The 20,537-nt window shown below is 41.5% G+C and overlaps 1 protein-coding gene and 2 long non-coding RNA genes across 4 annotated transcripts; 2 read left to right on the top strand and 1 right to left on the bottom strand.

Moving 5' to 3' along the window:
- Positions 1-498: 498 nt before the first annotated feature.
- Positions 499-14,186, bottom strand: irak3 (interleukin-1 receptor-associated kinase 3). 2 transcript variants are annotated; one of them, XM_045210569.1, is made up of 13 exons: positions 14,014-14,186; positions 12,351-12,533; positions 11,971-12,047; positions 10,383-10,452; positions 8,296-8,603; positions 8,051-8,115; positions 7,725-7,839; positions 6,978-7,096; positions 5,984-6,179; positions 5,751-5,813; positions 5,469-5,636; positions 2,745-3,159; positions 499-1,466 (listed from the first exon to the last, which is right to left on the bottom strand). In XM_045210569.1, the coding sequence occupies exons 1-13, from the start codon at positions 14,114-14,116 to the stop codon at positions 1,330-1,332; spliced, it is 2,019 nt and encodes a 672-aa protein (XP_045066504.1). In that variant the 5' UTR covers positions 14,117-14,186; the 3' UTR covers positions 499-1,329. The 2 variants fall into 2 exon arrangements, with proteins under 2 accessions (XP_045066504.1, XP_045066506.1); XM_045210571.1 differs by having other exon boundaries at positions 8,296-8,447.
- LOC121553351 lies at positions 8,393-10,205 on the top strand. Its single transcript, XR_005997522.2, has 3 exons — positions 8,393-8,458; positions 8,498-8,575; positions 8,615-10,205. It is a non-coding gene; the product is annotated as an uncharacterized LOC121553351 (long non-coding RNA).
- On the top strand, positions 14,019-19,444 carry LOC121553355. The gene is made up of 2 exons (XR_005997524.1): positions 14,019-14,098; positions 18,978-19,444. It is a non-coding gene; the product is annotated as an uncharacterized LOC121553355 (long non-coding RNA).
- Positions 19,445-20,537: the final 1,093 nt, after the last annotated feature.

The raw sequence follows: 20,537 nt of genomic DNA, 5'->3' as shown, positions 1-20,537 counted from the left end.
ATAATATCGTTTAGGACCTTGAGCGTGGCTGAAGTGCACCCATGACCAGCTCGGAAACCGGATTGCATAGCGGAGAAGGTACGGTGGGATTCGAAATGGTCGGCGATCTGTTTGTTAACTTGGCTTTCAAAAACTTTCGAAAGGCAGGGCAGGATGGATATAGGTCTGTAGCAGTTTGGATCTAGAGTGTCACCCCCTTTGAAGAGGGGGATGACCGCGGCAGCTTTCCAATCGCCAAGACAACAACTGGTAATGGCGATGAAAGTTTGGGCTGAGGCTAAACAGATAAACAGGACGGGGTACCGTGTAAAGGAACAGTCCAGCAGGCATCAGCTGTGCAGCTGAGTGATCATAAGGTCCCAGTGAACAGCCGAGAGCAGTTCGAATTGGTGCTACAACATCTTATTTGAAGTCATGAATGCAGTTTATAGTTGTGTACTACAGTGAAAGCGGACTATAGTTTGTTTACCTATAAATAATTTCAAACTAATTCATCCACATTGTCAATCATATTTTATTAATAAAAAGGCATGAAAAATGTAAAGTCAACTTACGAAACATAAATAAGGGGATAGTTCACCCAAATTACAAAATGACACGTTGGTTTTCTTACTCTGTCAGCAGCCTATGGACAAGGTATGACAGCAATTCATGCTTTGGTTTAGTTTCCCTGGCACAGTTTCTACACGCTAATGTTTTAAATTATCTTTATAAAAATGCTTTATAGAAATCATGTCCTAATTTTATAAATAAGAAATGGAATCTGTCAGCAGATAATAAATAGCTTTCTATAATAATAATATAGTTTTAGCATAATATACCGTCAATGAAGGACATAGATTGCTATCGTTCAACCACATGAACGTCACGTCTTGTCACATACCAGGGCTGGGTTTCCCAAAAGCATCGTAGCACTAAGATCATCTTAATTCCATTGAAACTAAATGGACGAAAGATGAGCCCAGATCCGTACAGTCATTTTAAAGAAAGGGAGGTTTGAAACCAATATTATTTGATGTGTACACCTACAGTATCCTGTGGCTGAGAGGCCATGCCAGGTCATTTAACCAGGGCCAGAAATGATTAAGTCAGATATATGGATAAGTTTAACTCTCTCTCTCTCTCTCTCTCTCTCTCTCTCTCTCTCTCTCTCTCTCTCTCTCTCTCTCTCTCTCTCTCTCTCTCTCTCTCTCTCAGCAGGCCATGTATGCATGTGTCATTCAAAGTAGTGAAGTTGTCCTAGATGCTGGTCTGGGGGTCTGTTTTGTGTTTGTAAATGGTTAAGATTAGGATTTGGGGAAGGGCAAGCAGATCCTGGATCAGCGTTTGTCACTCCTGGGTTGCCATGGAGATAGAGAGGAGTTCCTCTGTTCTGATGAGGCTTCTGTTGTACAGATCAATCTTATTCCTCAGTCTGTCCTTGGCAGGGTTGTCCACTAAACCAAGGGAAGGGAAGCTGAGGTCACCTGTAACATAGACACCACCATTGGAATGAAACCATGGTTACAGTATGTGACTCTCGACTCAACATTGGCTGCTGTGTAAAGAAGAAACGATCTCTGAAATCTTTATTTTTATACAACCAGGTTCTATAGCTAAAACAGTGTTTTTCCTTGACCCTTTGACCAGACCTGGATAAACTCCAGGTCCTAGTTACAGTCTCTAGGTAGATATAGTCTATAGGTAGTTACAGTCTATAGATAGTTACAGTCTATAGGTAGTTACAGTCTATAGGTAGTTATAGTCTATAGGTAGTTATAGTCTATAGATAGTTACAGTCTATAGGTAGTTAGTCTATAGGTAGTTACAGTCTATAGATAGTTACAGTCTATAGATAGTTACAGTCTATAGGTAGTTACAGTCTATAGGTAGTTACAGTCTATAGATAGTTACAGTCTATAGATAGTTACAGTCTATAGGTAGTTATAGTCAATAGGTAGTTAGTCTATAGGTAGTTACAGTCTATAGATAGTTACAGTCTATAGATAGTTACAGTCTATAGATAGTTACAGTCTATAGGTAGTTACAGTCTATAGGTAGTTACAGTCTATAGGTAGTTACAGTCTATAGGTAGTTATAGTCTATAGATAGTTACAGTCTATAGATAGTTATAGTCAATAGGTAGTTACAGTCTATAGGTAGTTACAGTCTATAGGTAGTTATAGTCTATAGGTAGTTACAGTCTATAGGTAGTTACAGTCTATAGGTAGTTACAGTCTATAGGTAGTTACAGTCTATAGGTAGTTACAGTCTATAGGTAGTTATAGTCAATAGGTAGTTACAGTCTATAGATAGTTACAGTCTATAGGTAGTTACAGTCTATAGGTAGTTACAGTCTATAGATAGTTACAGTCAATAGGTAGTTATAGTCAATAGGTAGTTACAGTCTATAGATAGTTACAGTCTATAGGTAGTTATAGTCAATAGGTAGTTACAGTCTATAGATAGTTACAGTCTATAGATAGTTACAGTCTATAGATAGTTACAGTCTATAGATAGTTACAGTCTATAGATAGTTACAGTCTATAGATAGTTACAGTCTATAGGTAGTTATAGTCAATAGGTAGTTAGTCTATAGGTAGTTACAGTCTATAGATAGTTACAGTCTATAGGTAGTTACAGTCTATAGGTAGTTAATAGTCTATAGGTAGTTACAGTCTATAGATAGTTACAGTCTATAGGGCCTTGGGCTTAAACCTGGTTAGGTTTAAGGTATAACTTCTGGTCCCAAACATAATACTTGCCTTGAGGGAGGTCTGAGGGGCAGGGAGTAAATCCATTGGCTGTACAATCCTCACAGCCCATTCCATCCACCTCAGCTGAACAGCTACACTGGACTGGCCAGCTACTGTATAGATCCACTGTCTCTCCATTGGTCTGGAGGCTCTGGCCTAGCCGCTCCCCACTGCCCAGATAGGTGACCTCTGACTGGCTACACTCACAGGGCCCTCCCTGGGCTGGAGCTGGCTGTGGGTTGGCACTGGGGTAACTGTGCAGCTCATCGTCCTCTACAGGCACACTGGGGCTGGGGTTGGAGCTGGGGCCATCTCCCGTCTGGGCAGGGGAGGCAGGGGGAGCTGGGGCCCAGTCGGTCAGGGTGTGGGGCTGGTCTTCAGGTGGGGACGGCAGGGGAAGCAGCTGGCTCAATACCTGTAGCACCTGGAAGAGACAGGTGGGGGGAAAACACCCATTTCGTTATTGTAAAAGATAACGTGCTATCAATGATTTACCTGTAAATAAAGGCAAATCTCTTCACTCATCAAAAATGGACAGAAATAAATATATTATGACTCATAAAGTCAATATTTACTAAGTCCACAAATGTTGAGAGGCTGTAAATGACTTTTGTTCTCATTTGTATAGTCAGCCCCTCACCTAGCTGCAGTATTCAGTCCAGACTGAGATAACTGTAGTTTTAACTATGCTTTCAGGGAAACACAGTTACTTTGGAGGTGACTACAACTACTTGAAAACAGATCCCCCCCCAAAAAAAATGACTACTTTTTAAAACTATTTGAATACAGATTGGATTGGCTGCCTTCAACTAACGGCAGGGCTGTATCTGGAACTGCTTGTTTGAAGTCATATTTGATCTACACAATACATTTCTATCTGAACATTCTGTAAATGTCCATTCTCCTGAATGTCCATTGCCCCAGGTGTACACTATCAAGTCAAACCAATTAACAATGATATTTTGCACAGATAAGTTGTGATGCTCAACTACAGACGTAGGATCTTACTTTGATCACACTTTTGTTGCTGAGAATTTTCCTGCACATCAGAAAATGCTAACTTGTAGTGTATTTGAGTTTTGAAAAAGGCTTCTAAAGTTTGTAATATCGACTTTAACATTTCAGATTTGATTTGCCCTAATGAAAAAAGTATCAAGCCCTACAAAAATGTCCATTAATTATAATCCACATAATAATTCACATTTCCTGTTGCTGCAGGATTATTTTCCTGCTGTAGCAAACTGGCTCAAATTAAGATCCTACATCTGTACTGTATGACTTTTAACATGCCACTGAAAAGTTTGAAAGATGCAATTCATTTTATGATACCTAAAAATACCGCAGAGTAATTCAAATCCATTTGCTAACAGCAAGTTGGATGCTTAGCAAAAACAACGCCGAAACCTCTTTGTCCATCTGAGCGTAAGTGTTCTTGTTTTAAACACACACACACTATACCATCTTTAAAGGGATAGTTTACTCACAAACTAACATGTTTTTCACACCTACCTTGGCTGTAGTTGATTCAAGAAGGCAGTTTTGGGATATTTATTTTCCCTTCGACACTTAATAGACATATTTTGTTCCTGTTAGCATTCTGACTAGCACTTAACGTGAAACTGTTCTTGTGCCCGAGTAATAAAACTCTTAATTAGTTTTGTAGCAACATTTTATTAGCATGTGGTTACGTAATACTTTGGTAATTGCATTTGAATTGCATGGCAATGAGCTGAGAATCTTTGTAACTACTGTACACAAGAATAGTGACTGTTCCTTATTCCATGTAATAACTCCATTATTGTGCAATTATAAAGACATTTCCAAAGTCCTACGTAACAACAATGTTGCTATTGTAATAATCAAAGTTACTACGTATGTAAAATAACTGGATGTCAAGTGTTGCTGCATTTCCTTGTGTCACTCAACAGAAATATTTGTTAGTCATTTTGTTAGTCTACTTTAATGTTGAGGTGATTTCATGTCCCTCATGTATTTAATTCTAGGTTATAGACTATATTAAAATTCATATCTGAGAGCCCTCCAAACTATGTGCTTCTGATCATATATTTACACTAATTCAACTAACTGTTATAGTTTTTGGTTTGTCATCAAATAGTTGGCAGCCATCAAATAAATATTGTTTTGTTTTTCAAATAACTTGCATATATTCAAATACCTTCAAATATGATTTGGTTATTTGCGAGGTATTGTTTTTCTGAGACCTGTATTTGAATGTCAAAGAAAATATTTGCCTTGTAGTTGAAACTCTACATAAACTATATTCAACTAGCTCAAACTCTACATAAACTATATTCAACTAGCTCAAACTCTACATAAACTATATTCAACTAGCTCAAACTCTACATAAACTACATTCAACTACCTCATACTCTACATAAACTATATTCAACTAGCTCAAACTCTACATAAACTATATTCAACTAGCTCAAACTCTACATAAACTATATTCAACTAGCTCAAACTCTAAATAAACTATATTCAACTACCTCATACTCTACATAAACTATATTCAACTACCTCATACTCTACATAAACTATATTCAACTAGCTCAAACTCTACATAAACTATATTCAACTAGCTCAAACTCTAAATAAACTATATTCAACTAGCTCAAACTCTAAATAAACTATATTCAACTACCTCATACTCTACATAAACTATATTCAACTAGCTCAAACTAGATTGCATTGAATTGTGTTGAGTTGACTCACATTCTCCATGGTGGGTCTGTTGCGTGGTCGTGTAGAGGTGCAGTCCAGGGCCAGGCGGAACAAGGTAAAGGACACAGAGTGGGGGCAGAGACCAGCCCTTGGGTCCAGATACTGAAGACAGGAGTCTACACTGCCACTGTCCTCCACCTCTCCATGTAGGATGTCTCTCTGGAGGGAGGGAGGGAGGATGAACCAGAGGGCATGTATCCAGTAATCCAGCATTATGTCATGTGTTTGCTAGCATTTCAATACAACATGTGCAAAATGTCATTGTAGTCTTACCAGCAGGGTGTGTTTAGGAGTGTCCTCTCTGACGTTCCGTCCCGTTAATGTTTCCATTATAACCTAAGAACAAACAGCTTCTTATTAACAGGTTCTGGTCATAGACATCCAAGCAATTCACAAACAGCTATGTTCTGGCATTCAGATCAGTTTATCAGGTCCAGTATTTGTCCCAAGTACCTGACAAAGATGATTGTTTGTCAAAAGATGTTTCAGAGTACTCCCTAACTCACCATTCCCAAGCTGAACACATCCAGACTGACGGACAGCTTTCCGTCTCGGATGTATTCCTCTGGCAGGTATCCCAGGGTTCCACAGGTCGTATCCAAGGTAACGGTGCAGCTCTGACTGACAGAGTGGGGTCTGAGACGGGCCGTCCCAAAATCAGACAGCTTGGGCTGCAGCCGCTCGTCCAGAAGTATGTTAGAACTACACAGAAAGAAGACACTTTGGAACAGGTGGATCTTTGGAACTCAGGGGTGACTGGGATCTTTGGAACTCAGGGGTGACTGGGATCTTTGGAACTCAGGGGTGACTGGGATCTTTGGGACTCTGGTGTGACTGGGGTCTTTGGAACTCAGGTGTGACTGGGGTCTTTGGAACTCAGGGGTGACTGGGATCTTTGGAACACAGGGGTGACTGGGATCTTTGGAACTCAGGTGTGACTGGGATCTTTGGGACTCTGGTGTGACTGGGATCTTTGGAAATGTGCTATGCTAGGCTATGCTATGCTAGGTTATACTGTGATATGCTGTGTTATGCTATGCTAAACGAAATGCTTAAAAAAGGCTGTCTCTTTCCTGGTCCCATCATTCACCAAGACCCTAAAAGGGGGTGAGGTGAGTGATTAGCCTAGGGGTTTGAGCTGGTACCTTGTGATGTTACCACAGACCACAGTGCAGGGCTGGGCCGTATGTAGGTGATGTACTGCCTTAGCTGGTACCTTGTGATGTTACCACAGACCACAGTGCAGGGCTGGGCCGTATGTAGGTGATGTACTGCCTTAGCTGGTACCTTGTGATGTTACCACAGACCACAGTGCAGGGCTGGGCCGTATGTAGGTGATGTACTGCCTTAGCTGGTACCTTGTGATGTTACCACAGACCACAGTGCAGGGCTGGGCCGTATGTAGGTGATGTACTGCCTTAGCTGGTACCTTGTGATGTTACCACAGACCACAGTGCAGGGCTGGGCCGTATGTAGGTGATGTACTGCCTTAGCTGGTACCTTGTGATGTTACCACAGACCACAGTGCAGGGCTGGGCCGTATGTAGGTGATGTACTGCCTTAGCCGTCCCCTTGATGATGTCCAAACGCTCCTGCCATGAGAGAGTGGGCACTAGGTTCTACAGAGAGATGCAGGAGGGAGACATGTTAGCATTTAAACACCAATACACCTACTACCACACAGTCTGTCCACCACAGAGACAGATAAACTGATATTTTTGGCATTGAAATAGAATAGTATAGTAGTTTAGTAGAATAAAATGGAAGTTTATGGTCCATCAGAGGATGGAAATCTGCCTTTACAGTAACACAACCTACAACTAGAATAGGTAACACAACATACAACTAGAATAGGTAACACAACATACAACTAGAATAGGTAACACAACCTACAACTAGAATAGGTAACACAACCTACAACTAGAATAGGTAACACAACCTACAACTAGAATAGGTAACACAACCTACAACTAGAATAGGTAACACAACCTACAACTAGAATAGGTAACACAACATACAACTAGAATAGGTAACACAACATACAACTAGAATAGGTAACACAACATACAACTAGAATAGGTAACACAACATACAACTAGAATAGGTAACACAACATACAACTAGAATAGGTAACACAACATACAACTAGAATAGGTAACACAACCTACAACTAGAATAGGTACATTTTCTGAAGAAAATGTGTGTGCTTGTGCGTAGTGGTGTCTGAACTGAAGTAGTATATCTCACCTGGTCATGCAGTCTGTGGAACAGTGATCCGTTGGGAAGGTAAGGGTATACCAGCCAGTAACGATCCCCATCAGAGTAACAACCCAACAGCTCCAAGATGTTAGGATGCTGATAGCTGAAACATAAACAGGCAGATTTGATGATTAGTAACAGACAGATATTTGCCTTTATTTAACCAGGTTAGTCATTGAGGGCAGATGTTATTGTTTACCATTACGAGAAGATGTGTGCATGGAAGAAGAGTGATATGTCCTAATGGATTTCAGTGGTAAATATATCCGCAGAAACCATCTAAAATGGAGGCTGAATGGAGTAGTTAAACGTACAGATGATGAACTTCCATCTCTCTCCTGAATAGATCCCACAACTTCCTCCACGAGGCTTTCTGCACCTGTACAGACCAACGAAGACCAACAAACATTTCAACTGTGTTGTGTGTCCTCAGTCCTTCTGAAGCACATAACCAAATAAATGTCTCTCTAGTTGGATAATGACCTCTAGTATATTTCATCTCCATAGAGTATAAAATGGAGTATAAAATGAGTATAAAATGGAGGAGGAAAGTTAGTACCTGCTTAAAGAGCTTGACAGCCAAGGTTTCATTTCCCTTTACCGCTCTGTAGACAGCAGAGAAGCTGCCCTCAGAGATCTTCATGTCCTGGTGAAAATGTCTAGTTCCCTCTATGACGTCCGAGTAGGTGATCACAAGCCTGTGGTTTCTACCTAGGAACAAGGTCAAAACACTAAGCCTGTGGTTTCTACCTAGCAACAAGGTCAAAACACTAAGCCTGTGGTTTCTACCTAGCAACAAGGTCAAAACACTAAGCCTGTGGTTTCTACCTAGCAACAAGGTCAAAACACTAAGCCTGTGGTTTCTACCTAGCAACAAGGTCAAAACACTTAGAACATAAGCAGAGTACCCAGGAAAAACCTCAGCATTCTCACTAGTACATTTACACATGTTCAATGAGCCGTATGGGCGCGTCCCAAACGACACCATACATAGTGCACTACTTTTGACCATCATGGGCACTATTTAGGGAATAGGGTACCATTTGGGACGCAGCCTATGAAATCTGTCGTCAATGAAACCACTTAATAAAAAGGTGAAGTGAAATAGGGAATTAGATACCTCCCAGAAGCTTGCTCTCACTGAAACCATACAGTAGGATGTTCCAGATAATGCCCTCAGTATTATTTATGAGTCTAGTAGGATGTTCCAGATAATGCCCTCAGTATTATTTATGAGTCTAGTAGGATGTTCCAGATAATGCCCTCAGTATTATTTATGAGTCTAGTAGGATGTTCCAGATAATGCCCTCAGTATTATTTATGAGTCTAGTAGGATGTTCCAGATAATGCCCTCAGTATTATTTATGAGTCTAGTAGGATGTTCCAGATAATGCCCTCAGTATTATTTATGAGTCTAGTAGGATGTTTCAGATAATACCCTCAGTATTATTTATGAGTCTAGTAGGATGTTCCAGATAATGCCCTCAGTATTATGTATGAGTCTAGTAGGATGTTTCAGATAATGCCCTCAGTATTATTTATGAGTCTAGTAGGATGTTTCAGATAATGCCCTCAGTATTATTTATGAGTCTAGTAGGATGTTCCAGATAATGCCCTCAGTATTATTTATGAGTCTAGTAGGATGTTCCAGATAATGCCCTCAGTATTATTTATGAGTCTAGTAGGATGTTCCAGATAATGCCCTCAGTATTATTTATGAGTCTAGTAGGATGTTCCAGATAATGCCCTCAGTATTATTTATGAGTCTAGTAGGATGTTTCAGATAATGCCCTCAGTATTATTTATGAGTCTAGTAGGATGTTCCAGATAATGCCCTCAGTATTATTTATGAGTCTAGTAGGATGTTCCAGATAATGCCCTCAGTATTATTTATGAGTCTAGTAGGATGTTCCAGATAATACCCTCAGTATTATTTATGAGTCTAGTAGGATGTTTCAGATAATGCCCTCAGTATTATTTATGAGTCTAGTAGGATGTTCCAGATAATGCCCTCAGTATTATTTATGAGTCTAGTAGGATGTTCCAGATAATGCCCTCAGTATTATTTATGAGTCTAGTAGGATGTTCCAGATAATACCCTCAGTATTATTTATGAGTCTAGTAGGATGTTTCAGATAATACCCTCAGTATTATTTATGAGTCTAGTAGGATGTTCCAGATAATACCCTCAGTATTATTTATGAGTCTAGTAGGATGTTTCAGATAATACCCTCAGTATTATTTATGAGTCTGTCGTATCAAGGGACCATCTCAACACATGCTGAGGTGGGATGTTTTGATGACCCAATATAAGAACAAGTGATAGTATTACTGACACAGCATGATGAACACAACTCGTACTGAAACAGAGAAATGGCTCAGCAATCTAATGTCTCATTATGAATATTAAAAGGTGGACAGAAAATCACTGGACAAAAAAAATACAAATACAAATACAAATAATAACAATAATAATAATAATAATAATTTGTCACATATACCAGATAGGTGCAGTGTAATGTGTTGTTTTACAGGGTCAGTCATAGTAGTACAGCACCCCTGGAGCAAATTAGGGTTAAGTGCCTTGCTCAAGGGCACACAGTCAGTTTTTCACCTTGTCGGCTCAGCAACCTTTCAGTTAAGTACCTTCACTCGACACATGATTATCAGACTGGTTCCAACCAGGTTGGGTTGACTCACTGTCAGGTGGGGGTGACTGAGAAAACAGGACATGATGACAAAAATACAGTTAGTACAGTGTAATACAGGATCAATTACAGGATCACACATGCACTAGCCTATATAGACAATATGGTGTCACTGGAGACACATGCACTAGCCTATATAGACAATATGGTACCACTGGAGACACATGCACTAGCCTATATAGACAATATGGTACCACTGGAGACACATGCACTAGCCTATATAGACAATATGGTGCCACTGGAGACACATGCACTAGCCTATATAGACAATATGGTGTCACTGGAGACACATGCACTAGCCTATATAGACAATATGGTGCCACTGGAGACACATGCACTAGCCTATATAGACAATATGGTGTCACTGGAGACACATGCACTAGCCTATATAGACAATATGGTGCCACTGGAGACACATGCACTAGCCTATATAGACAATATGGTGCCACTGGAGACACATGCACTAGCCTATATAGACAATATGGTGTCACTGGAGACACATGCACTAGCCTATATAGACAATATGGTGCCACTGGAGACACATGCACTAGCCTATATAGACAATATGGTACCACTGGAGACACATGCACTAGCCTATATAGACAATATGGTGTCACTGGAGACACATGCACTAGCCTATATAGACAATATGGTGCCACTGGAGACACATGCACTAGCCTATATAGACAATATGGTGCCACTGGAGACACATGCACTAGCCTATATAGACAATATGGTGTCACTGGAGACACATGCACTAGCCTATATAGACAATATGGTGTCACTGGAGACACATGCACTAGCCTATATAGACAATATGGTGTCACTGGAGACACATGCACTAGCCTATATAGACAATATGGTGCCACTGGAGACACATGCACTAGCCTATATAGACAATATGGTGTCACTGGAGACACATGCACTAGCCTATATAGACAATATGGTGTCACTGGAGACACATGCACTAGCCTATATAGACAATATGGTGCCACTGGAGACACATGCACTAGCCTATATAGACAATATGGTGCCACTGGAGACACATGCACTAGCCTATATAGACAATATGGTGCCACTGGAGACACATGCACTAGCCTATATAGACAATATGGTGCCACTGGAGACAACCTCTCATACATTCATTAAGGCGAAAGTTACTAGTGTCTATAAAAGGGAGATTATTAATTGCAAGTTCAACACAAACTACATTGATCATAACATGATAGGTTGATCATGACATGACTAGTAGCCTAGCACGGGTGACTCAGGAGGGGAGGGGTTTGATTTAAGTGCCTGGACACAGCCCTTAGCCGTGGTATATTGGCCATATACCACAAACCCCAGAGGTGCCTTATTGCTATTATGAACTGGTTACCAATGTAATTAGAGCAGTAAAAATAAATGTTTTGTCATACCCATGGTATACGGTCTGATATACCATGGCTTTCAGCCAATCAGCATTCAGGGCTCGAACCACCCAGTTTATAATAATAGATATATCATGACCAGTTACAGTAGCTTACCACGGGTGACTCAGGAGGGGAGGGGTTATCCCTGCTGCTCTCTGATGGTCCACTGTTGGGGAAGGAATACTTTGTTTCTGAAAGGACAACATTTCACTGTTTTATTCATCTTTAATAACACGGGCCTACATGTTCAACCGTTAGTGTAGCAGGCACTGAATTTGTTCAGTCTCACATTTGCTCAATGTGTTGTTGACACTGCTGAGCGCTTGCACACCGACAGAGGAAGTTTATGCAACAATGACATTACAGAACTGAAACCAACGGTTTAGGCCAGTGAAAAACAGGCTACAGTTAAACAGGCTACAGCCATTTGAAACTGACACAAACCGCACCATCATATAGGTCTAATAACACACAACTATTGAATAGTCCCTTACCTTGAGGCATAAAGAGCTGTAGCGCTCTGTAGTGGCCCATATCCTCCAATACCTTCAGAAGGTCCCCAACAGTTTTGTTCTGTTGCGCCCACGACCAGATGAGTTCGCGCGTGGGGCTCTTGCCCATTGCCTCCAGCCTCTCGGTGCGTCGCACCTCCGTCCAACTTGGCACAATACGCGCAGCTGAAGGGGGATAGGTAAAGTAGAGAAATGGAAGCAAGTTCTTATAGGGCGTGGGCGGATTGGCCGCCTGGCAATTCTGGCAAATAATGCCAGAAGGACCATCTTTAATTGGGGTGGGCTGGTCGGAATTGACCCAAAAATATATGTAAACAATGTATTTTAAAAATGGCACGGCCGGCAGCCCATGGGCCTGTTTTTTTTATGACTTTTGCGCAATTCCTCTGTTGTCATAATAATCTATATTGAGCATTTCGCTGACCAGCGGGCAATGGCCGGCTCCCCTACCAAGATGGGCCAGTTTTCTGATTGGCTGAGCTGAGGTGGTGCAAATTCACATTCAAAGTCAAACGCACATTATCAAACAGAGTGAGACCAGCTCTCTGTCAGAACAGAAGATCATGGATCATAAAAACAGAAAGGAGGCTGAAGAAATTCAGCTTAGCACCTAAAACCCTCACAACCTTTTACAGATGCACAATTGAGAGCATCCTGTCGGGCTGTATCACCGCCTGGTACCGCAACTGCACCGCCCGCAACCGCAGGGCTCTCCAGAGGGTGGTGCAGTCTGCCGAACGCATTACCGGGGGCAAACTACCCGCCCTCCAAGACACATACAACACCCGATGTCACAGGAAGGACAAAAAGATCATCAAGGACATCAACCACCCGAGCCACTGCCTGTTCACCCTGCTATCATCCAGAAGGCGAGGTCAGTACAGGTGCATCAAAGCTGGGACCGAGAGACTGAAAAACAGCTTCTATGTCAAGGCCATCAGACTGTTAAATAGCCATCACTAGAACATTAGAGACTGCTGCTGCCTATTGAAATCACTGGCCACTTTAAGAAATGGAACACTAGTCACTTTAATAATGTTTACATTTCTTGCACTACTCAGCTCATTTGTATATACTGTATTCTATTCTATAATATTCTACTGTATCTTAGTCCATGCCGCTCTGTCATTGCTTGTCCATATATGTATATATTCTTAAATCCCATTCCTTACTAGTTTTGTGTGTATTGGGTATATGTTGTGAAATTGTTAGATATTACTGCACTGTCGGAGCTAGAAGCACAAGCATTTCGCTACACCCGCTATAACATCTGCTAAACAGGTGTATGTGACAAATATAATTTGATTTGATTTGATTTAATTGGCAAATGCCCCCGAAAAGGGGTTGGGGAGCGGTGACGTGACGTCAAGTGAGCTGGTGTAGCTAAAATGACAGCGCTGAATTTTTCTCCCAGTTATAGTGTTATTGTGACATGATACCATATGTGCTACAGTGCTATACACTAACAGCGTTACATAATGTGGACAAAACGAAAGTGAATGTGAATTTATCACAGAAGAGATCGTTCCAGGTAATCTACACAACCTATACCTCAGTGAACACAACACTTCCGCTTTGGTAAACCAATAGAGATAAAGTTTAAAGCGCGCACAGAAAGTAACACTTTTTAGTTCACATTACTCACCAAGCCCGCGCCATCCGAGGCTGTCATCACCGCTGTCGATTACCTTGCAAAACGTCTCAATCAACACCGGGGGGACATCATACAGGTACATAGACGGGTCCATTTTATCTGTGACTGAGCTAGAACGTTGTTATGGTAAAGTATCTAACCTGTGTGACGCCAGCCACAATAAGGATTAGCCACAATAGTGGAATGTTTGTGGTTTGCCTTCAAAATAAAGGTCCCTCATTGAACGTGACGCAAATGGATACACATAGTGGAATCATGCCATATTTGGACTAGATCATGCGAAACAAGATTTTAATGTTGTTATATAAATACAACAAAAGAAATAGCACTGTGGATGTATTAGACTTCAGAATGGCATTGGGGGCATACTTATATTTTTCACTGTCCAGCCTTAGATATGGATTGTGAATCAATGAAACGGGGTATCAGTCTACTCCGGGACACCCAAAAGAACACAACTGTGAAGCGATTTACACAGTGGTCTAGTGGTGGTGCCTGGAGAAGTGGGTATACTCACACACACAAAAATCAGAACGGCCCGCCAGGCGAAGGAAAGACGCCCATATTGGTCTTTCACAGTCAGGCCAACCCAAGCTGTGCTGTGCAGTAGGCTAATGTTGTAGACCTATTATTGAAACAGATAAACTGAGTCAACATTTTTTTCAAGGTTTTTGTCCTCAAAGTCACACTTTTTGAAAACAAAAAACAACACAATTGTATGTTCTAAGTCCATAACAATGCTTAAACTACACCAGGAGACCACTTTTGAGGTCTGGGAAAGATCTAATACATTTGGATTTTTGAGAGTAGTTACCTTTTAATTCAAGTGTGCAGGCACCTAGCACTATTTTTTGATTAGCAGTGTTTCTGTATCACATGAGATGGAGTTTGCAAAATAAATGGCCGCTGGATTGACGCAAATAATCACGATATCATTCTGACAGATTACTTTGTAGCTAGTTAACATTTAATAGAGAAGGTTTTCGGGAAAGCCTATCCAGCTAGAAGACATTTAGGCCTATCATTTTGCATAGGCCCTGTGTAGCTCAGTTGGTAGAGCATGGCGTTTGCAACGCCAGGGTTGTGGGTTCGTTTCCCACGGGGGGCCAGTATGAAAAATGTTTGCACTCACTAACTGTAAGTCGCTCTGGATAAGAGCGTCCGCTAAATGTAAAAATTGTTCCTTAATTGTTTGAAACCTGGACTTTTTACTTCATATTATGGGGCATGCAGGGGAGGCTGGTAGGAGGAGCTATAGGAAGACAGGCTCATTTTAATGGCTGGAATGGAATCAATGGAATGGAGTCAAACATGTGATTTCCGTATGTTTGATGTGTTTGATACCGTTCCATTAATTCCATTCCATCCAATGAGCTTGTCTTCCTATACCTCCTCCCACCAGCCTCCTCTGGAGGCATGTCTTACCTTGCTTCAAAAGTAGCCTATGGCAAAATCCCACCATAGAAACGTGGAGGCAATTATTTTTATAGAGACTTACTCATATGCGTTCTCCTGTTCTATTGGTTTTCTTTCAACTTTCTTTCATTGTCTAGCAGCCAAAGGCATTATCCTAATCATATAGAGCCCCACAGTGTAGGTGTCATAATACCCATAAAACCTAGTGGTCAAACAGGGAAATGGTTCCAATCGTTTTTCCACCATTCATTTTTCCCATAGGGGATTTTAGATCAACTTAAAGTAAGGGCTGTTTCCTGTAGGCGTACTCTGGCGTGACGTTTTGTTAACTGTGTAAATCGCTCTCCGAAAAGGTGATTTTTATCAATATATTCGCCTATATTTACCCCCCCCCAAAATGAAACGCTAATGTGGTTATCATAAAGAACTACAAATGCTATGATCTGGACGAGACTGCCGGCAAAGGTAAGAATCTCTGGATTAACTATATAATGTTAGCTAAATGTAGTAATGAATAAATACTATATATATATATATATATATATAATACTGATCAAATTGGCTACATTCTATGAATTAAATTCTGTGATTTGTCTTGTGCAAGTTTGAAATTGACACAATACCTGTTAGCAAAGGTGTCAGCTAGAGATCACGTGAAGGAGCTTGCAGGGATTTGTAGTTTTGCATGATGTCTACTTTGATGCTAATTAGCATTTTCGAATCTGAAAGTAAATAGAGCCGAATATATTGATAAAAAATCACCTTGTCCGAGAGAGATTTACATGGTTATCAAAACCATCACTCCAGGGTAAGCCTACACGAAACACAGCCCTTATTTTAAGTGTTACTAAAATCCCCTATGGGAAAAAATAAATGGGGGGAAATGATTGGAGCCATTTCCCTGTTTGACCGCTAGGTTTTATGGGAATTATGACACCTCCACTGTGGGGCTCTATTAGCAACCCATGATAGTTGTTGCATCTTTAAATCCCCCCTCTTTCTAACGGATATTTCCAAGTTACATACAGTGTATACCGATGAAAGAGACTAGCCTGCTGGCTTTACTGGGTGGATAGGAACATTAACCCCAGCTGTTTAGGAAGGATATCACACCTGGTATAAATGTCTAGGTGTGTTTTTCCTGGCTTGCTGTGGTGATAATCCTTCTCAGCAAAACATTTTCTGGCTGACAGTGGCATTACCAAACCAACAAACAATACAAAAAGTTAAAATACTCTCAACGAAAGATTTGTAAAACAGTGTCAGTATAGTCCAGTCAACATTTAAAAAAATCCCAGCTTTTTTGAGAAAGTACAGTCTCTGTTGACTCTTTTTGTAGATCAGGTCTGTACATTTACTCCACTGAAGCTTATCGTCCAAGAGGACACCCAGATATTTGTATTCCTCAACAATCTCTATGTTCTGACTAAAAGATGTTGCAGAGAGTGGGTGTTGTTCATTCCTGGTACTCCTGAGTGGCCCAGTGGTCTAAGGCACTGCATCGCAGTGCTAACTGTGCCACTAGAGATCCTGGTTCGAATCCAGGCTCTGTCGCAGCCGGCCGCGACCGGGAGACACATGGGTGGCGCACAATTCGTCTAGGGGAGGGAATGGCCGGCAGGGATGTAGCTCAGTTGATAGAGCATGGTGTTTGCAAAGCCAGGGTTGTGTGTTTGATTCACACGGGGGGCCAGTATAAAAAAAAACTTTTAAAAAACAAAAAAATGTATTCACTAACTGTAAGTCGCTCTGGATAAGAGCGTCCGCTAAATGACTAAAAATGTAAAATGAAGTCTATGCACATCTCTTTGGTCTTGTTGGTATTGAGGACCAAGTGTGATTGGTCACACCACTCTACACAGTCATTTAGCACCGGGCCAATGGGGTTCCTCGTCCCCATGCAACAGGCTGATCAGGGCAGTGTCATCTGGGAACCTGACGAGGTGTCTGTCAGGATGGGAACGAGGTGTCTGTCAGGATGGGAACTAGGTGTCTGTCAGGATGGGAACTAGGTGTCTGTCAGGATGGGAACTTGTACAACTGTTGGTGTACAAGATGTACAGGAGAGGGGACAAAACACCTCCCTGTGGGGAGCCTGTTGTCTGACACGTGGGGGCACCCCCTTTGACCCCGCTGTGACCTCTGGCTCAGGAAGTCCAGCAGCCACATAAACAGCCCCCCCCATCTAAGGAGGAGTCCCTTATGAGTCTCCGTGGCAGAATGTAAGGCTGGATTGTGTTGAAGGCAGAAGAAAAGTCAACAAAAAGAACCCTGAAATGGGATTTGGCGCCCTCTAGATGTCTATAGACCATGTTGAGGAGAGGAAGAATGGCATCAACTCCTCTGCTGGGCTGATAGGCAAACTGAAAGGGGTCGAAGGAACTGCTGGGTGGCGCTGAGATTATGACTTCTCACAATTTTCTCAAAGCATTTCATTACTAAGGATGTCAAGTCAATCATCACAGAGGGATTAGATGCTTTAGGAATGGGTGTAATTGTTTAGTTTTTCCACAACACTGGCAGGTGTTGCTGGTCGAAGGAGGATTGGAAAATGTTTGTAAAAACACCAGCTATCAATACGTACAATGGGCTGACTGGGGAGGTGATTTCCCACAGTCAAAGTCCCGCAATAAGAGCTAAGAAATTAATATTTGTATAAACTCACAGTTGTGTTCTGTGGTTGTCACTGAGTAGACTGATATCCCGTTTCATTGATCCACAATCCATAGGTAAGGCTGCGCAGTGAAATAGGAGGATGCCCCCGATGCCATTCTGAAGTCTAATACATCCACAGTGCGATTTTTTTTGTTGGTCAAATTCACTAATTATTGTCTGTTGTTGAATTTATATACTTTATTTTATTTATTTTTATTATCTAGTCTAAATATGGCATGATTCCACTCTTTGTATCCATTTGCATCACTTTCAATTATGAACTTTTATTTTGAAGGGAAACCGCAAATTCCACTGTTGCATCTAATCCTTATTGTAGCTAGCTAAAATCAGAGGTATTGACTTCACGGAGACTACTAGACCGAGGCGCATGTTGCAGAATTCTGGAAATACCCTAGTCAGAACTAGCACAGTCGGAAATGTCTGACTTGCTGATTCGTTGAAGGTGGCATGTGTATAACTACAACCAGTTAGCAAGCCCGACATTTTCCGAGTTCCTAATTCTGACTAGAACTTGAAAGGAGGCATTAGAAAGCAGTGAGGTGATGGTGCGGTGACATCCTACCAGTGGAGGCTGGTGGGAGGAGCTATAGGAGGATGGGCTCTGTGTAATGGGCTGGAATGGTATCTATGGAACGGAATCAGACATGTGGTTTCCATATGTTTGATGTGTATGATACCGTTAACATTAACTCCATTCCATCCATTACAATGAGTCCGTCCTCCTATAGCTCCTCCCACCAGCCTCCACTGCAGTTTACTGTAGTGGAATTATGACGAAATCTGAAACACAGTTGGTTACATAACTATTGTATTAGGTGGCTACTTTGCGTAACATTTGAGGTTTCCCACTTTACTTGATACAGGTTTTCATAGGTTATCTCGTGAGAAGGAGGCCTACAATCAGCTGCAGCAACCACCAACCATTATTCAGCCAGGGCATAAAAGTGACACATTTGTCTAAAGGGCAATGGCCGTTTCTTCTCACTCCAGGATTATGAACGGGGAGTCATCGTGACAGGGCCACTACTAGTAAAAATGTCACCGGTAACACTCAAGTATGTCCACTGGATGGCGACATCACACCAGGAAAACAAATGGGAACCTTGGAACACAGACCAAGGCAATCGATCAAACCCCGTTACCAGGGTTACAGGATGACACCACTGTGATGTTTAGACAGTGCAGTAGCATTGATAACTGTTTACGACAAGACTAACCTAATTCCACACCACATGGTGGATCCAGAGTGCTATAGTTTATGGTAGTCAGTCAACCACTGAATGTGTGCGCGAGCCATGCAAAGCTTCTAGATAAATGATCATCAACTCAATCTGTCCGGACATTTCTCTATTATTCATATTGAATATATTGAATATTACACATCCTCCTCCCTCCTCTTCCTCATCTTACTCCTCCCCCTCCTATGTTAGAGAGAGAGAAGAGAGAGAGAGAGAGAGAGAGAGAGATCGAGAGAGAGAGAGAGAGAGAGAGAGTGAGAGACAGAGAGACAGAGAGAGAGACAGAGAGAGAGAGAGAGAGACAGAGACAGAGACAGAGACAGAGACAGAGAGAGAGAGAGAGAGAGAGAGAGAGAGAGAGAGAGAGAGAGAGAGAGAGAGAGAGACAGAGAGATAGAAAGCGATAAAGAGTGAATGTGTGTGTGTGTGTATGAGTGTTTTGATACACTTTTGCATAATATGATTTTTGAGCCAGTTGTAAATGCTGTGTTCGGTAGCGTGTCTGTTGATCGACATGCCAGTGTAATGAATAGAATACACATGACTGAATCATCGTCCAGCAACACAGATGCTGCCTGCCTGGTAGTCATTTCACCTGTGAATAACTATTTGAAATTGCTGAACATACAAGTTGTATCTGAACCCACATATCTGTCAAATGGCAGCCGAACAAGACTAAACTATACTGAACAAAAATATAAACACAACATGCAACAATTTCAAAGATTTTGCTGAGTTACAGTTCATGTAAGAAAATCCGTGAATTTAAATAAATAAATGAGGCCCTAATCTATGGATTTCACATGACTGGGAATATAGATATGCATCTGTTGGTCCCAGATATCATAAATAAATGATAGGGCCGTAGATCAGAAAACCAGTCAGTATCTGGTGTGACCACCATTTACGTAATGCAGCGCGACACATCTCCTTCGCATAGAGTTGATTAGGCTGTTGAATGTACCCTGTGGAATGTTGTTCCACTCCTCTTCAATAGCTGTGCGAAGTTGCTGAATATTGGCAGGAACTGGAACACAATGTCGTACAAGTCGATCCAGAGCATCCCAAACATGCTCAATGGGTGATATGTCTGGTGTGTATGCAGGCCATGGAAGAACTGGGACATTTTCAGCTTCCAGGAATTGTGTACAGATCCTTGCAACATGGGGCCGTGCATTATCATGC

The sequence above is a fragment of the Coregonus clupeaformis genome, chromosome 4 (genome assembly GCF_020615455.1).
Source record: "Coregonus clupeaformis isolate EN_2021a chromosome 4, ASM2061545v1, whole genome shotgun sequence".
In the NCBI taxonomy this organism is placed as follows: domain Eukaryota; kingdom Metazoa; phylum Chordata; class Actinopteri; order Salmoniformes; family Salmonidae; genus Coregonus; species Coregonus clupeaformis.
Note: the sequence above shows the minus strand (reverse complement) of the source record. Positions and strands in the feature narration are given on the sequence as shown.

Excerpts from the sequence above, each read along its gene's own strand:
- irak3 (XM_045210569.1), bottom strand. The coding sequence starts at position 14,116 with ATGGACCCGTCTATGTACCTGTATGATGTCCCCCCGGTGTTGATTGAG. Across the intron at positions 8,604-10,382 it reads TAATCATGTGTCGAGTGAAG|GTAGAAACCACAGGCTTAGT; the intron begins GTACTTAACTGA and ends CCTTGTTGCTAG. Across the intron at positions 8,116-8,295 it reads CTGTCAAGCTCTTTAAGCAG|GTGCAGAAAGCCTCGTGGAG; the intron begins GTACTAACTTTC and ends TGGTCTGTACAG.